The sequence below is a fragment of the Conger conger genome, chromosome 10, assembly GCF_963514075.1.
Source record: "Conger conger chromosome 10, fConCon1.1, whole genome shotgun sequence".
NCBI lineage: Eukaryota > Metazoa > Chordata > Actinopteri > Anguilliformes > Congridae > Conger > Conger conger.
The window spans coordinates 25,610,298-25,628,635 of record NC_083769.1 but is presented as its reverse complement, the minus strand read 5'-3'; the positions used below and the strand labels follow the sequence as shown (position 1 = coordinate 25,628,635).

At 42.2% G+C, this 18,338-nt stretch overlaps 1 protein-coding gene across 1 annotated transcript; it reads left to right on the top strand.

The window, feature by feature from the left end:
* The first annotated feature begins 936 nt into the window (after window positions 1–936).
* Window positions 937–17,460, top strand: LOC133139509 (transmembrane and death domain protein 1-like). The gene is made up of 6 exons (XM_061259086.1): window positions 937–1,024; window positions 11,606–11,623; window positions 12,600–12,791; window positions 14,267–14,386; window positions 15,532–15,681; window positions 17,072–17,460. Exons 1-6 carry the CDS (start codon window positions 937–939, stop codon window positions 17,458–17,460), a joined length of 957 nt encoding a protein of 318 aa, XP_061115070.1.
* Window positions 17,461–18,338: the final 878 nt, after the last annotated feature.

Here is an 18,338-nt window from a genome sequence, read left to right as displayed (position 1 = left end):
ATTCTTGTAATGAGACTTAAAGTCTTCTTTTTTTCTCTCCGGTTGAAGATATCAGTTTGTTCTAAGTTACTACTTTCTTCTTCAAATTGTCTCACATTACTGGCAATATGTTCTGCCATGTATACTGTAAAAGTAATAGAAATAAGATTTCAAATTAAAATGTATGAGTAAAATACGTATTATTTATTTTTCGGTTTTACTGTATTTCTTTTCTTCACAAATACACAGATCAGCAAACAAAATGATCTCCCCAACTTGTGTTTCTCAGCAGCAATGAGTCACAGCTAAAGATGTTGATTGGTTACAGCCGGTGCCCTTGCTCTACTATGAAAAAAATCCTGCAGTGAAACACAATAGTACTGTTATTTCCATTCTGTGAAGCCATGAAAAGTATACAGTGTACAGCTACTTGTAACACCAGGAAAAGCATGCCCAACAAACAAACTTTGGGGCGGTTACCTAGGAATTCTTACCACATAGCTAACAACATTTTGTTTTGTTTTTTAATATTGAAAGTGCCTATACCTGAGGGAAAGACGCTTCCTTATTAACCTCGCCAATCGTGAATAATGCAAACCGCAGGACAGTTAATCTCTCGCCGTCTCACCGTATCTCTCTTTAATTTTTCTTTATCATAATTCCCTTTTTTCCGACTGTATATTTTACAGTAATCTTCCGATTAGAATACGCTCGCAAAAACAACCTCTGACATGCTTACGCAAATTCATATTCAGTGTGAATGTACATCTCATATCCAATGGAAGAGCCAGCCCATTTGCATTCCGCCACTGACGTCTCTCAATCTGCATCCAAATGGGGAATGAAATATTTATGCTGTAAAATGATGGCACTCTTCATTGTCAATTTACTTGGACATGAAAGTGCATTAGCGCACCGCTGCATTCCTGCGTGGGCGAGTCAGGACAGGCTCAGGCAATGAGGCGTCACATTCCCATCAGCCCTACCAGAGCAGCCCAGGCGGGCGGCCCCGGCACTGAGAGTCGTGGTGAGGTGGGGGTGTTAGGTCAGTTCTATGGGTTGGAAAGAGGGGGACACTTTTTCCTCCCTCGAGTCTAGGCACTCCACACTCCTGAAAACAAAACAAAGAAACAGTATACTGATTCCTTATGGAATAGAAATGTGTTACAACTTGGATACGTTACACTGGGAATGAAGGGGGACTGGATTTTAGTGCTAATAAATCTCTCAGTAGGGCAGACGCCATGAATCATCGGTCAGGAGTGGATATGCTTTATGCTGACTGCACTGGGTTTGGGAGGTATATACGTTATACTTCCATGCAGTTGTTCAACCAAGCATGTGGTGAGAAGAGAAAGACTCATTATGGTAATTGCAAGTGGAAAGCTCATAATTAATGAGGAAAGAATAGTATCAAAGGCCATTAATCAGGAACACTGCACACTTTGCATTCCTTTTTGGTTCAGCTAAAGAGTCCTAGTCATTATTTTTAAGTGTTAATAAGGAATTGTAGTGAATAGCACATTTTGGTCTATTGACAGAATTTTAGATGTTAAATTATATAGCCATTGCTTGTTACTGAAAATAATTGTTAGCCGTGTAATTTAATACTTGATTCTTTGTGCATTAATTATTTAACAATACAGTCAACTCTCAAAATAAAAGAATGTATTTCATGCAGCTTGCAAAATATCCACAACAGCTGAAGCTACAGACATATATTTGTGATACGAAATACAGTCAGTGAGCACTTTATTAGCTTTTTTTTTTTTTACTTATTGGTCTTCTGCTGCTGTTGCCTATCCACAGGTTTGACGTGTTGTGTGTTCAGAGATGCTCTGCTGCATACCACTGTTATAATGTGTGGTTATTTGCCTTATTGTCACCTTCCTGCCAGCTTTGACTAGTCTGGCCTTTCTCCACTGACCTCTCTCATTAACAAGGCCTTTTTGCCCACAGAACGTTTTTTGTTTTTCGCACCATTCTCTGCAAACCCTAGAGATTGTTGTGCATGAAAATCCCAGGAGATCAGCAGTTTCTGAAATATTCAAACCACCCTGTCTTGCACCATCAATCGTTCCATAGTCAAAGTCACTTAGATCACATTTCTTCTCCATTCTAACATTTGGTCTGAAAGACAGCTGAACCTCTTGACCATGTCTGCATGCTTTTATGCATTTAGTTGCTGCCACATGATTGGCTGATTAAACATTTTCATTAACAAGCTCGTGTACAGGTTGACCTAATAAGTGCTCAGTGAGTGTATCACTTTGTTCAATTGCAATTCAAATCTAGTGCGTTTGCATATCAGCAGAGCTGTCCTGGCTCACTCAGGACTTTACATAAGCTGCTCTCCTCGTGTTCCCGTTCCTTTGGAGGAGAGCACATTCCTTTCCCTGACGTGTCAAGACAGAGCCTTCTCTACTCTTTGAGAGTGTTGAAATCCCACACTACCCAAATGTCCTCCCTTTGCAGGTCACTCAACCCACCCAGAGCAAATCTGTGCTTTAAAGTTTCTTTCTGTTTTGCCTAGTCAATGGTTCAAAATATAAAAGTAAACCTCAGCCACCCAGTGTTCTATTGCTTGCTTGCCGTTGGCCCTACTGTGCCATTTTGTTGGCAAGCTCCAAAAGTTTGGACGAACTTAATAACCTTGTGCTCCAGCCTCCTGAACTTCTTTTCAGGGCAAAAGCAATCCCCAGTTTGGCATTCATTATTTAAGTGAACCGTAAGCAATCGTAAACAAAATTTCAATCTGACATCTGAAGTACACAATCTCGAGCGAATACATGATGAGAATTTCCCCTCAGTGTCTCTCCAGGTAACTCATTGTGCTGTACCTCAGTGTCACTCCAGGTAACTCATTGTGCTGTACTTGTTAAAATTAGTGTATGTATGTATATTTGTGCACAGCAGTAGTGTACAGAAATGTAAAATTGCAGTGTAATATGGCTCATGGCCTGTGGTGGAATAATGAGGGCGGAGATCACAGAAGGTGCAGTGGGTAGCACTGCCGCCTCACAGCAAGGAGGTCCTGGGTTCGAATCTCCGTCGATCGGGGCCTCTCTGTGTGGAGTTTGCATGTTCTCCCCGTTTTTGCGTGGGTTTCCTCCGGGTACTCCGGTTTCCTCCCACAGTCCAAAGACATGCAGGTTAGGCTGATTGGAGAGTCTAAATTACCCGTAGGTATGAGTGTGTGAGTGAATGGTGTGTGTGCCCTGCGATGGACTGGCGACCTGTCCAGGGTGTATTCCTGCCTTTCGCCCAATGTATGCTGGGATAGGCTCCAGCCCCCCTGCGGCCCTGTTCAGGATAAGCGGGTTAGGATAATGAATGAATGAATGAGATCACAGAAGGGGTAGAGGACACTGTTTTCTGAGATGGTAAAAACCAAGGAAAACAGTGGCATGTGTTTCACTGTGTGCTGTCAATTCCTGGGATGTGACACCCCTGGATTAGGACGAAGAGTGTAAAAGAAAGCCTGATGATTTTAACCCGCGCTCTTTTGGGATAAACCTGTGACCTGTGATCCCTGGCGTGTCCTCAGCCAATGGCAGCCTGCTGGCAGTGTCATTTGAACAGAGACTAGCAGCTAGCTCCTTTGTTTTGCAGCTTCATATCTTCATATCTTGCACAAAAGCCTGGGCTCTCCTCAACAGACCTCCCCGTGGGAGCTGGGAGGACACAGCGCCTTGCAGGAGTTTTTCTTCTAAACTGTGAACAGATGCATCAAAGTGTTGTGTTCTGGAATAAGCGGTATGTGGGCAGCTTTTTTGCAAACCAGAGAGGTGAGAGACAGGATTCAACTCTGGTCACCCACAGAATCACTAACAAATCAGTGCAAAAGGTCCTGGTCTTCAGTATGTTACGGAACAGCTGTAGCAGCAGATTGCTGGTGTATGTTGGCGATGCCAAGCACCCATTAATTCCTGCATGTTTTATACTGTAATTGTGTCCATTTGTACAATGAATGAACACAAAAATGCAGTGTCGTCTGAGTTGGCAAGTAATTCAACTGCATTATTGTCTTTGGGATGAGTTGTAGCCCCCTGGTCATGCAGTTTAGCCTCCCAACCCTTCCCCCATCCTACAGATTTGTGTTTGTGATCAGTGCAGGGCTGCCTTATCTCACCTGGGATCACAGCTTTTCAGGTTAGCCAGCCCAGGGTTGACTGAGAATCAACTCACTCTTTTGACCTGTATACCTTATATCTTTCAATACACAACACTTAACTAAATAAATGGTCATCTGGTCATCTCCTGACCTGGAAATAGGATCTGCCATGGTGAATCATCGGTCTCTGTAGTGAGATCCTTTATAAGAGATTATAATGTCGGCATATTGGAAGAGGTGGCGCTTCCATTAGCCATACTACTGTGTCAAAGTGCTTTATATCATCAGAGTGGTCAGATTTCTGGGCAGAAAGGGAATGCACTGAACAGCTTTTGCAATATACGGTCGTTGCCCATTTTGTTATCTTGCTTTGTTGGAGCTTAGTTCTCCTTCATTTCAGTTCAATATAATCCACTGCCATTATCCAGAAATGTGCCTTGAGGAAAGATATCCCATCAAGGGGTGGGGAGAATGGGTGGGGTGGGGTGGGGGGTATGTGGAACTACATGGAGCCCCCCTGGGCATCCAACTCGTCTTTAACTGGAATGTCTTTCAACATTTTAAAGCACTTTTGGGGGGTTGGGTTGGCACCTTTTGGTTTTTAGGCCTATCCCAACATTCCTGAGAACTGTGTTCTCTACTTGCTGTGATAAAGTTCCTAACACATTACCACACCAAGGAAGGTTGCTAGAATGTTCTGCTCCCATCAGCTCTGTTTAGACAACATAGACAACACATAAAGTATAACATAAAAGATGTGACCGTACTGATATCACTGCACCATTATTACCTAATAACATAGTGTAGCTCAATTAAGTATTTTTCCCCAATAAAAAATAGAAAAGGGTTCTGAAACAGGCCAGAAAGGAAGACATCAATATTTGTCAATGAACATTTCACACTAATTACTTTAAAAATATGTCACATTCAAAAATAAGCAGAGAGAGTGCACCAGCAATGTGAGATAAACTAACATACTGAACTACTGAAGGGTACAAAGAGTTCAGTAATCAAAACTGTGAATGGATGACAAGAGAAGTCAGGATGAAGCCTTTTTTATCAGTTTATCAGGGACTCTAAATTCCAGACTCGTTTTTTTGGCCTAAATTTACCGTTTGGAGGGCTGAGATTCAGCTGCAAGGCAACTCGCCCTGAAGGGTGTGGATCCTCTTTATGGAAGGGGAAGGGTGGAGTTTGTCTCAGCTGCTGCAATTCTATTGGTTCATGCTGGCTTCTAAAATAGCATTACCTGAGCCAGGTACGTAGATAAAGTCAGACTGCGGAGGGGACGGCTGGAAGGACTGCTTGTCTTTTTCTCTTCTGGCTCTGCAATCCACAACCCTTCAGTCATTTTGTAGGGATTTGAAGATTTTTGTTCTACTTTTAACATTTTTGTGTGTTTTTCCAACCCTAAAACCTTTTCTGCTGCTGCATCTGTTTTTCTGCCAGATATAGTTAATCATTCAAGTTGCTACTTTATTTACCTTTTATTGTTGTTTTTATAATTTTTCGAGTTGTTTTATAGACTTGGATCTAACACAGGAAAAGAGGTAAGTCTTCTGTTTTGAGCAAGGTAAGACCTATGGGTGTGTATGACTGTAGATTAATGAAGTGTGTCTTAGTAGGGCTGTAGCTTCGTCTGAAAGGCTTCCACCAGGAAAGGTTATTAAGCATGCAAAAGGAAGATGAGTTTCTATCCACGTGGCTCCCATTCAATATGGAGCCTTTTCACTTCAGAAAAAGTGCAATGGGGGCACACATGCGCAAACGAATTGAATGAATCGTATGGAAAACCATTGAGAAATACGTTTCTAAAAAAAAAAATCCTACATTTTAAAATGATAAAAGAGAACTTTCCAGGGATATTATATATTCAACTAAATAAGTAGGCACATGTTATTTTAGAACCAATAACATTAGAGGCGATGCATCTAAGTGTAGAGCGTGTGTTTACGTGTAACGTAGGTGCGGCTATGGGTGTGTGTCTGTGGGTGTGGGAGTCAGGCGGCCTTTTAAGACTCAAACAGACAGGTGTGTTGGGTTTCGCGCTGTGAACTCAGGTAACAATGCTGCAGAGAGCAGCTGCTGCTGGTCTGTACTTGTCTGGCAGAGCTCAGATATTCAGATTGGGCAGCCCTGAAGGGAAAGAGAGCAGGTCTGGTCTCGCTCAGGGAGAAACCAGCGGACAATCCCTCCTACACACAGGCAGGCAAGTAAAGAAAGCATAAACTTTCTCACTTGCACCAAAATCACATCAGGACCTGAAACTATGCAGGGTACTTTGAAAAAATAAAAATAAAAAACTCCTCATTGGAAGGTGAAGTTGCAATTTTGAAACTGAAGGCTTTGCACATTTAAAAACAAGCAAAAGGTCTACTGCTGACTAAAAAATTCAATTAAAGAGAAACAGCTGCTGTTGTCTTTTTTACCCTCCCTTGTGAAGGCATATTTATGTGCATACATTATGCTTACCTGTAATGTTTCATCTCACTGCAAATGAGTTTCTGTGGCTTTTGCTTCTTCAGGAATCCCCCGGCCCAGCTGAAGGCGAGCTAGCCATTGGTCGTGTGCAATGCCAGTCAATCACAGGGCGGCAAGGGCCGCCCAGAACTGTCTATGCATTCTATCCTTCATTCCACCGGAGTCTGTGTCTTTAACCAATCAGATTTCAGTGGTGTGAAGTGTAAGAGGCATGGAGCTCTCAGCCGTTGAGGTGCATAGAGTCCCTCTCCCCACAGAGGGAGTGAGAATCGTCTGCAAGGCCGTCGCACAGACCCCCCCAACGGCCCCACCAGCACAGCTGCTGCAGTTCTCTATGGACTCGGCCAGCTCCAGACTTTGCCAATAAAGCAAAATTGGTTCAGATTAAATGCAATGATTTTACTGTATGTTATTTCAGTCTGTCAGAATGTCTCAAGCATACACTGTAAAAATGCACTTTCTGTTCATACCATAATGAGTTAATCTCATTTTCAATTACTTCAGCTCATCGCCTGAAAAACAAGCTCTCACATCATGATGCATGTGCCCCTGAAACACTTTATTTATTACACATCAGGGAAAAGTTATGTCCCCCCATAAACTTTAGCATTTTATTTGGTTTTATTGTGTACTCTGCAGTGAACACCCACACATAGATCACAGTTCATTTACAGTTCAACTTAATTATTCAACTTAATAATATGCATTTATTTTATGTATTTCACGCCTACCCTTGACCCAACTCACCCCTGTCAGCTTGCAGAACTAATTTAACTCAAGATGTGTCTACAATGGCTGAGCATAAAGTTTTATATCATTAAAATAGAGAAAAACAGAATGAAGCCATTCAATTATGCCTCTACTGAAGGTGACACTCATCCCCTTTTGTTTTCAGCTTGTTTGTTGTCTTGTAAGAAGTTGCAAATTAAAGTTCTTGCCAAGAGCTGAAGTGGAGCATTAATGTGTTTGCAAGCCCCCTTGTTCAGAGAATGAAACGGTTGTGTCCTCTCACAAAGTCAAAGCCATCTCCGGCAGGTTTTTCTCCAACAACCTGCTTTCAACAAGCGCTCCCCCCATCCCCCAGCCCCAGCCCCAGCCCAGCTCAAACATACACTCTGACAGCTCTAAGCACACGCTCCCTGTGAGAAAGCCAGCCCAGCTTTGTGCCTGCACACACTGTTGCTAGAACTATTTGTTTTGTTGCCTTCTCTTCAATCAGTTCCCCTGCAGACTGCCACAGATGCGAATTAGAAACAACAAAACACACAAGAAAAGCGAAAACAGCAGATTTTGGCCCGGGGTTATGCCTTCGGATCTCGCGGCATGAAACGCGATCGCACGCCCTTGCTCCGATTAGCATAAAACTGTTCTAAAATAAGCCCCGAAGACAGTGTGCGAATAACAACGCAATGACAGGCTTTCATGTGCAGTGTTACGGTATACAAAGATATTAATGCTATCCTGTCAGAAAACACTGGTGGGATAATGACACTGTGCGGGGAATGTAAGTGTTGCTAATGCATGGATATGACTCCTATTTGGATAAAGTAGGCTCCTGTCAGCAGACGGATCTGAGTGCGCTGGCTCCTGCCTCCCAACTCTGAGGGAGGCTATTAAAATGCATAATGGACACTTGAGCTGTAATCGGAAAGGCAAACAGACACACGGCTCTACCTCAAAACTTGAGAATCGGAAATGATAAGTCCTTTTTAAATATCAATTCAATTAAAATATTGCGCATCTTATGATCAAGCCAGAATGAAAGTAATCAGGGAAAGCGATTTAAAAGAGGTTCCTGAAACATAACTCAAGTACGCTAGGTTTTTTTAAGGTGTGCCACGGTTGCTAGCAGGTGTGATTTGTTGTTGACCCCTTGGCCTTGCAGGGGCCCTGGGGAAGTTATGAATGAGGCATAACACGTCCATTGGTTGAGGTGCTTGGCATTGCATGTCTGCTACACCAAGCTGACCAGGCCCTGATGTGGGAGAAATTGCCTGTGTAACTCAAGCAATTTACCATCTGACTGATCTAAGGTCACTCTCTCCCTAGCTCCTGGCTGCATGCACAGTCACCTGCAACTGATGGTTACCCCCTGGGTTTCCAGATAGTGCATACCTGTTCACAGCGATGCAGGCCATAAGTCAAACATCACCCCACACCTCACGCCTGATTTGCCCTAACCTATCCAATTGCATTACATCATCGTGGACCAATCAAATAAAGCAGACCCACTACCCAGTGCCCTTGCTACCTGGGGCAGTGAAATTGAAGTTGGCTTTTGAAGACCCGACTGCGTAGCGCAGCTCTGTATAAGGTGTTAGAGTTCCAAACTAGCAAACTGTAATGCAATACAAAGAGTCCATGTCTACTTCAAAAACATTTAACAAGGCAGCAATTGTAAACCTGAAACTGGCAAATGTTTAGCAGTCAGTTGTGTATGTTCTCCATGTTTCACTAAAGATACTTTCTCTAAACTGCATGAAGGAAGGTAAATCCTGTCTATGGAATTAATGTATGAAAAATTAGCTAAAACTAGCTCTTTGAAGTTGCTAACAAATATTTGTGTGAATTGCGCAGAACAGCACGCAGACAACATTTGAATTTGAATGAATGTCACTATATTCATCTGAAATGCATTGTACAAGTGAAAATTGGCAAAGGTTTGCTAACATATTTCAATATATTTCCTATGCTCACCACTCAAAGCTCTTTTAGAAGGAGATTTTTAGATTCATGCCCCTCTGTTTATATCCGTATTTCTCTGCTTGTCATTCACCAAATAATGCTGAAATGCTGTTGTTGGCTCGGCAAGAATCTTTGCTTTCAAACGCATTTTTCGGAAGGAAAACATTGAGAAATGTTTTTCTATAAAGTATGATCGGGAGGAGTGCTTTTTTTGCCCAGATCCGACCCTGGCAGCCTCAAAGGGTTAACTTAAAATCTGTCTTCTGACAATCAAACTACATTGACAAATGGGATGCTTTTGGTTTGGCACCGTCCAAACATGATAACATATGTTATAATTAAGGAGGGTTTTAACCTGAGCCCTGCTTTCCTGTCAATCTGCCAAGAGGTCAGAGGTTATTGTGGGAAAGAGACCAGTAGTAGCACAGTCCGTAGGGCAGCTGACTCTCAAGCTGAATATGGGTAGAAGAAAATGAAACAAATTTTACCTTTGGTTGCTGGTAATATGATGAGCTTCATTTTAAATTGTTTATGAAACAATTTTTCAACACAGAACTGAACTGAAAATAGCTTGTTATATTACAAGACAAGTCTGCAGGGACTCCACTTGTCATTAAAGACAAATGATGAACTCATAGTTTTTACTCATGATAAAGAAATTGATTCCATTGCCAGTAAGCACTTAATTTCTAATCTAATGAAATAATACCTGTGACCTTGCGGTCGCAGGACTAAACGCATGTGAAGAGCCAAGAAATCAAACCAGGAGACAGAAAATAAATAAGAAAACAAGCTTGTGACATGCATACGAGAAAGCGAAAGCTTTCAGCGCCAGGATGAAAATACTGTGTGATTATAAAATGGAGGACGTGAGAAAATGTAACTAAGAAGCTGAGGAGGAGAAACATGCATGCACAGTAATGACGATAGAGAGAGAGCCAGCACAGATGTAAACATATCGTATATCAGTTCTGCGCCCTTGTGGTTAGAGTGCACATTCTCCTCCTGGAAGGTCACGGGTTCAGTCCCTGGCTGCTTCATTCAGAGAAGATGCTTCCCACTGCTTCAGCTCAGCATCTCCATTAAAAGTGATGGATTGGGGGTGAGTGCCCTGCCATAGATAGCCATTCTGTCGAGGGGTTGTCCTTGTCCACCAAGCTGTTTAATGCCAAGGAAATCAGGGCAAACTGACCTATGCGTCATATTTAATGTGGGGTGTATTTACTCTTTGTTTGTAAATGCAATTGATAAAATAGAATAATTGTGTCATATTTATAATGGCTTTTAACTGGACAAGCTGGATTTAATCTGGGAAAGGAAAAAAAAGAAAAAAGCTATTACTTACTGTAAACAGTGTAACAATTCCAATGTGCATCTTATTGTGATTTTAGTAAATATGTTGCTAGGTTAGGGCTTCTTCACATGTGGTTAAATTCAAAATGCTTTATTATCAGAAAAATGTATTATTAAAAAAGTAAAGCATACAGCAACACATCCAAATGCAAACTTTGAATATTTTAAACTGAATATTTTAATTCAGATTAAATCAGATTAAATATTCTGAACACACATGGATGTAGTCCGGGGATCTGGGGGCAATTTCTGTCAACAACAGGCTCACATGAATAATTTATCAGCATGCTAACAGCATGCTAAGAAACACAAAAAAAAACCAAAAAAAAAAAACAACAATTAAATACATACATGAAAGAAATCTTTAATTCAGATGCTAATAAAAAAGCTTTGGGTCAGGATCACTCTCAGAAAACATTTTTTATTATATTAGTTTTGTTGAGTGCAAGAATGGGAACATTTTATAATACATATTTTATAATTCACTACTGAAGAAACAAAATGGATTGATGACATCTTAAATGACACAGAGCAGAGGGATAATCCTTGGAAATGTGATTACAATGATCATTTAACATGCATTTCTAATTTCTGCTGAAATTTCATTCTAATGTCTCTGAAAAAGTTGATAATAATTCGGAAAATGAGCAACAAAGAAAGTTTTGTCTGACTGAATCAAAGTGCTTCCCAAGGTTAATTAATTTGCTTGGTATGGCAAATCAAGTACTTTCCCTTGGATTAACTATACTGCACAGTGAAACGAATGGCCACCTAAGTGTAAATTAACAGCATGTTTATTAGAGACAGCATCCTGCAGAGAACATCAGAGCGCAACATGTTTTGAATCAACCACAGCTTAATGTTCCGGATTCCTGCATATTTTTGAAAATAAAGAGACTGCCAGAATACTTACCAACCGAAAAACTGACCACAGGCTGGCCACCATGCGAATCGTAGGACTGTTTGCTCTGCTCTTTCTTTTCCTCTCCCCAGGCCTGGGGGAGGACACTGGTAAGACAACAAGAGTACAGGGTGGAGGATGTGTCTTGAATTTTAATCAGTTACTCATGATTAACATTTACAATTACATTAACATTTTAAGATAATTATGAAAAATAAGATGTCTTCTCTTTTGACATGTTTTTTTATTTTCATCCCATACCTCTGGTGCTACAGTTCATGTGCAATTTGCTTTCTGCAGTTTCACAGGCCTTCAAATGTGTTCACAGTAGAATTGTGTTTTTAGCTTCATTATCATTTAAGTTAATAATTATTAATTATTATTACAATTATTTTCACAGATATTCAGATTTTTCTATTAGATGTATACATTCTTAGATTCTCTATTTTCTCAGAGAAAAATTTCCAGCACATTAGAGGAGCATTGCATTAGAGGAGCTGTCGTGCCTCGTGTGTGTGTGTGCGTGTGTGTGTGTCTGTGTGAAAATTAATAAATAGCACATACTGTACATACAACTACCTGCACTGTAGATAGAAAAAAATCCAGAAATCCATATACATATATATCTTTACATTACTATATAAAGTTATTTTAGTTTTTAAACATTTTGTATCTGTACTGCATATATGTGATACTATACTTATCAACTATACTATACGTATGTTGCACTCTCTCTGCCACCTTGTGTTTAAAAGAATATACAGCAATAGACAGAAACACACAAATCATAGGTCATCATCGTCCTATCCATCACCAAGCTTATCATCACCATGTTGGACATATCAATATCAGCCTATATCACCAGAAATATGGCAGGGAGTTAGCACTGGTATATCAGATCTTCAGCCCTGGTTTTTGCTGTTACCAGGCACATTGCTTATCCAAACAATTAAAGCAGTCCATTTCACAGTTAACTCACACCTGACTTCCTGGCCTAATAAAGTTGCAGGTTTTAAGATGAAAACATGAACCAGCATAGCCCGCTTATCTGCATTAGACATGTGACGTAGCAATGCTGACTGTCCCCATTGGGCGCAGTGGCAGAGGACCTCGGGGTACACCAGCTGGGCCGACTGGTGGAGCTGCTGACCCATCGAGAGTGTGAGAACCTTCTCGCCGCCCTGTCCCACCCGGAAGACAGCGTCTTCCATCAGCTGGAGAGACTCTCCCCGGAGAGCAACGACCTGGGCCTCCCACCGCGCGTCCGCAGGGACACGGGTATGAAAGTGACCTCACCCCAGCGCTCAGTCTAGAGTCTCATATCAAAGACTTTTCCTCCACCTTCTTCCTCTCTCCAGTTCTTTCATTGTTATATCAGATTGTACGTTGATGTATTCAATGTTGATGTATTCTTCAAGGGTTCAAATTGTATCTATATGGTCACGCTAGGACTTGGAACCGTACTTTCCTCTAGGGTCCTCATCGCGCTTGTCCCTGTGTTCGATTTGAACTTCATTATACATCGCTCTGGATAAGAACTGCTAAAGGCCTACAGTGTAATGTAATGTATTTTGTACTGGCTAAAGGACTGGCGTAAGTGCACAGGATGGATTGTAAAACTTCAGCTGAACATCACAGAGTGATGTGTGTGTGTGTGTGTGTGTGTGTGTGTGTGTGTGTGTGCGCGCGCATGTGTGTATATATACATATTACATATTATACTGGAAGTTCTGTAGTACTGTCTTGTATTTTTTGTTGGCTTTCTGTTAGCATCAGAATCGAAGGACTGTCCTTAACTACTTAATAGGCTGAACACTCAGTGCCTCATGTGTTGCTCTGCCCATCTGCTAATGTGTTTTAAGAGAAACTGGGGATTATTGTTAGAGACGGACTCCTCCTGGGAGTTTTGCACAGAAGTTATTGTCTTTGTGAGATGGCGGCACCACATACTATAATATAGGTGTACTATCCAAATACATATCATTGAAAGACCTATTTCTGAACTGTTCAAAGTCTTAACATTCCAACTTTATGCATCTCCTGAATATTCATCATGTGACTTGATCAAGGACAACAGTGGATGCAATCTTCTGTCCTTGAGCCCGCCTGTTCATGAATATTTACAGTAATATTCATGAACACAGGAATGTAGTACCAACAAGTCCTGTCACCAACTGGACCCTCCTTGAATAAAGAAACAGAGGACAAAACCCTGCAAGCAAGTTCCTTCTGGACGGCCATCATTGCCAGCTGTTGATAAAACAGCTTTTTGTAAATTAGCACTATATCCAGTAGCATTTACATTTACAGTAGTGTGCGAAAATAATTAACTCTGTACTGTGCTTCAGGTTTGCTTTCGATCACATATAGATAAATTGTAACAGACATTGAAAGTGGGGGTGCCCACATTTTGCGCCCCACTGTACAATACATTTGTTTTGCAGAAGTTCTTGTCCAGAATAACTAGATAGCAGAAACATGTGCCTATAACTGATTAATATGAGCAGCAGTGTTTGGCTAACAACATTCCTTGACAGGCGTCCTCTGCTAACAGCTGATCCTCATCTCGACTGCTTCTCCGCAACTGAAGGCTAGCAGACCGCCATTGTGCTGATTTGAAAAAACTGAACACTGCTGAAAACAGCTTTCCTGCTGACTGGCCGCTAGTGGACACTGTTTTCAGGCTCCATAGGAGAGAATCACAGTGACAGGAGCGGGGCTGCCTGGTGAATGTAATGCCCTGCGTTGTTTAGACAGGGAGACGCAGTGCAGGACAGCCCTGACAGGATGGCTGGTGAACCACGGACAGCAGATGTACTACGACAGACTCTCCCGTGCCCTACAGCGGATTGGCAGAACCGACATTGCAATAGGTCAGACTCAGCACCCTGTCAACGCAGTACTGTGTATGATTTGATTGATAATGTGTTAGTGTCAGATGCCTATATGGCACGCATGCAATAATTTTGTTACAACTTTAATGCCTAATGATAATACAATAGTTTGATTCCCCCAACCCCCCATCCGTACTCTAGACTTACAATATAGTGTGAATGGGGCCTTACCTGACTGAACCTGAATCCACAAAAACACAAGTGTATTACAGTACAAAAGACTGTGATTTTCACTTTCACACTTTTTACTTGCCCAGGACCTTTAAATACTGGTAAATATGAATGGTTTTTCAGATGTTGTTATCTATGTAACTATCGCTATTAGGAGGCTACCAAAAGATAATCCCATCACAGTTCTTTTTTATATTCAGAAAACAGAGGTAAAAAACATGTCCCAAAGGGTGACAATGAATAGGCTAGTGAATTTGAATAAAATTCCCGTTAATTAAATACAAGGTTAATTTTCATACCTACTTTTTTAACGTGACGGTGCTTTCCGTCGTGCGGTGGAGTCCATGCGTGAGACTGTGCAGTCGAACGGCTCAGCGGATATGGGGAGGTGTAAATGATCTGACAGCGGACTCAGCGAAGTCGACACCAAATTCATCAAGAACCATCTGCTCCTTTCATCATCTGAGCTGGAGAGAGGAATGCCGGAAAAGATGGGGGCAGCTCGAGTAGGTTTCCAGTCAGAGCAGTGCATGGCGGCAAATCAAAGACCACGGTCCAGTCCTCGTACTTTGAAGATATGAATATGTAACTAAACAAAATGACCGTCTGTCTGCCAGGCGTTAATTGCTTATGATTTGCAATGAAGTGGGTGCGGTTTGTTGTAGCCCTCGATTGAAGTATACAGTATATCTTTGCTTTTGTCATGCATCGTTTAGCGACCATTTGTTTCACAGACGCTGCTCGCTTATCTGAATTCAGAGGATGCACAAGTAGCCTACGGACACAGTTTGCTGCCTTATGCTGTAAAGAATGAAAAATGGTTCCCAATAAATCTTATTTAAAGCAGAATAAGTGTATGGGTGCTGCTCTCAACTCTCAACTCCCAGCCTTTTAGGGTTGAAGAAGCATTTGTTATGTAGTGCCTCACAGTCGTGGTGATGTCATCCCCCCAGAGGTAGGGAAGAATATTAACCAGGATAAGGCCCTGAGCTTGCAGAAGTATGTGGAGGACTACCACAGACGTGTGGAAGCCGTGGGGTCCTCTCTGGTCGAGCCCGACATGGAGCCACTTCAGCTTGCTAGCCGGCAATCAACGAGACAAGGTATGACAATTCAGACTCCGCCCTACTGTTGCTCTCCTTAAGTGTGCAAATCCCAATGCGCACTTGAAATGCGTTTCATGCAAAATGGGATTGCTTTTCAACAATAACGCACGGCAGAAAGTGAAGTGTGGAATGAACTTTCAACTCTAAACGTCTGCGCTTGGTCACGGCTGAATTCATACAAATTTTGTCGGAGAATGTTCTGAAAGTGAACATACGAGTGTCATCACCAAAAGTTGTAGTACCAACTCCGTATTCAGGATAGGCCTGGATTAAGTCAAGATTTGTCTTTTGCTTTGACTTTGAAAGAAATGTGCACACTCAATTTTTTCTTTAGAAACAGTTTGGTGAGTTTTTTCTGGTGGAAATGGGGATTCAGCTGTGTTTGTAAAAGTAACTCTTGCCTTTATTTTTCAAAGTCAATGTAAAGGACAAATGTTGACTGACAGTTGCTTTAGAGCCTGCATGATAATAGTTGGCTATCAAACCTTTTCCCCAGGATTTAAAATGCATGTCAGTCATCAACTGTGTCCATTCAATGATACTGGGCAGTGCACCTGTCTATATTTTAATCCCCTCCTTCCATGCAGTGCCGCAATCGGCTGATGATGAAGTTCAACCAAAGTGTAGATTTTTTTTTTAAAGTAATATGTTTACTTGTTTATTTGAAATAGGCATTTTCGGCATAAGATGAATTGTAGAATACACACATATACACGTTTCAGAAACAAAAAGACATCAAAGTTCCGCAGCCTAAGCTAATATATGAATGTAAGATGACATTTGAGCGGTTACAGTAGAATAAAGTTAAGAAGCATTTTCTTGGGCTGCTGAATAACTCATTCAGTAAAGGCACTGCTTTGATGCATGGATGAGCCTCAAAGTTTCTGATAAAGGATTTATCTCCATAGGGAAATATTCAATTGCCAACAGAGTTGCCAATGGGAGGGTTCAGTCGTGTAGGGTTCTATGTTCATCACTATCTAGTGACCCCTGCTGGTCGCCTGAGGACTGCATGTAAAACCCGCATTTGAAAGGTCTTCCTCCAACTCTACTTAGCTTGTAGTCTGCAGCATGAATAGATGACACCTCACGTTTGGGAGGGAAATCATGGACGTCTAGACTCTCCCAAATCAGCAGTGCATGAATACAGCTGCGATAAACATAATCCAACAGATTATGGTACTAATTAAAATTTTTTGCCATATAATTTGTCAGTACCAGTTCATTTTCCACAAAATCTAGCCAACACGGTGTGTCTGTATTTGTCTGGCAGGACTGTACAACCTTTATTTATCTAACGGTTAAGACTGTGATTCTGCTGTTTCTAGTTCTTGCTGTATTCCAGTGTGACACAATACTCATTGACAATATGCCCACTGGCCCACAGTGAGAGACCTGACCTGGAAGGACCTGGAGCTGGTGGTAGAGCGTGAGCAGCGCCCGCCCTATAGCCGGCGCTTAGCGGACGGGGTCCTGCCCCTGGTCTACGGCCTTGTGCTGGGGTTCACCGGCGCCCTGCTGGTGGGGGCACTCGTGCTCTTCTGCGCCCTTCACATATCCCAGGCCCACGGGTCCAGGCTGTTTCGGCTCTGCCGCAAGAACCGGGCCAAGCGCCGGCCCAGCCCAGCACACTTCTCCTGCGACCTGACATCATCAGAAAGCGACAGCGGCATGCCTCTCCGCCCCCGACGGCCTTCCCGAGACACCCGCGGATTCTTCCGGGGCTTTCTCCAGCGCATCTGGGGGCTGGGGAGACAAAAGCCAGGCCTACCGTAGTGTCAGGAGTGTTGGGCAGTACAGAATATGTACTGTACAGCCTTTCTGCCAGGGCATGTAATGCTGCAAAATGTACAATGTTCTTGAATAAATAAATCACATAAGTACTATTCTGTTTACCTCATTCCAGCTGTGCTTTTTATCTACATTCTCAGCATCTGATGGCTCTGATAGATCTTACGTGCATCTTATGCTGTGAGGGGCTTAGTCATCAAATTAGTTTTGTAAACAAATTTCACCCAGTCTCGTCTGGCTGTAAGTGGCGTCATCACATTTGCCTTCTCTGTTCATTTATTTTGCTTTCTAACCGCAGTGCATTCCAGTTGGTGGATGCTGCCCACGCTCACTGTGCGTTTTGACATTCCCTCGGGAGGAAAAGCGCTCCCCGCCGGGCTTGAAGGACATGCCAGGCGTTCCGTTGATTGCTCCTCCTCCAGGAGACCGGCTCTCCCACTGGACTGGGCGCGAGTGTACAATCCTCTGCAAGGTCAATTAGGAAACTTCATTAGAAAACCACATTAGGGATGCGGCATTTCACAGATTACTGGCAAAGCATTCATTTACAATCAGACCGCAAGGTGTTTGGAGTGGCTGGTGAAAGGACAGCATCTGTATACAGTAAGTTGCTCGTCTGTGGAAGAAAAATGTTCCACTTCAGAAAAGCAGGAAACTGTAATGGGCTAATGAGGCTAAAGCTGCCCTCCAAGCTCCTTCTGTAACAGCATAGCTGATAGAAAATCTCATCAGATACTGTACTGTATCGCTGCTTGCTCTGCACTTACAAACGGAAAGTACATGAAAACTCCAAAAAAGCCTTCCTAGGATATTAACCAATGGCAATTCATTTAGCTTGGGTCCAATACCATCCGAGGTCTTTG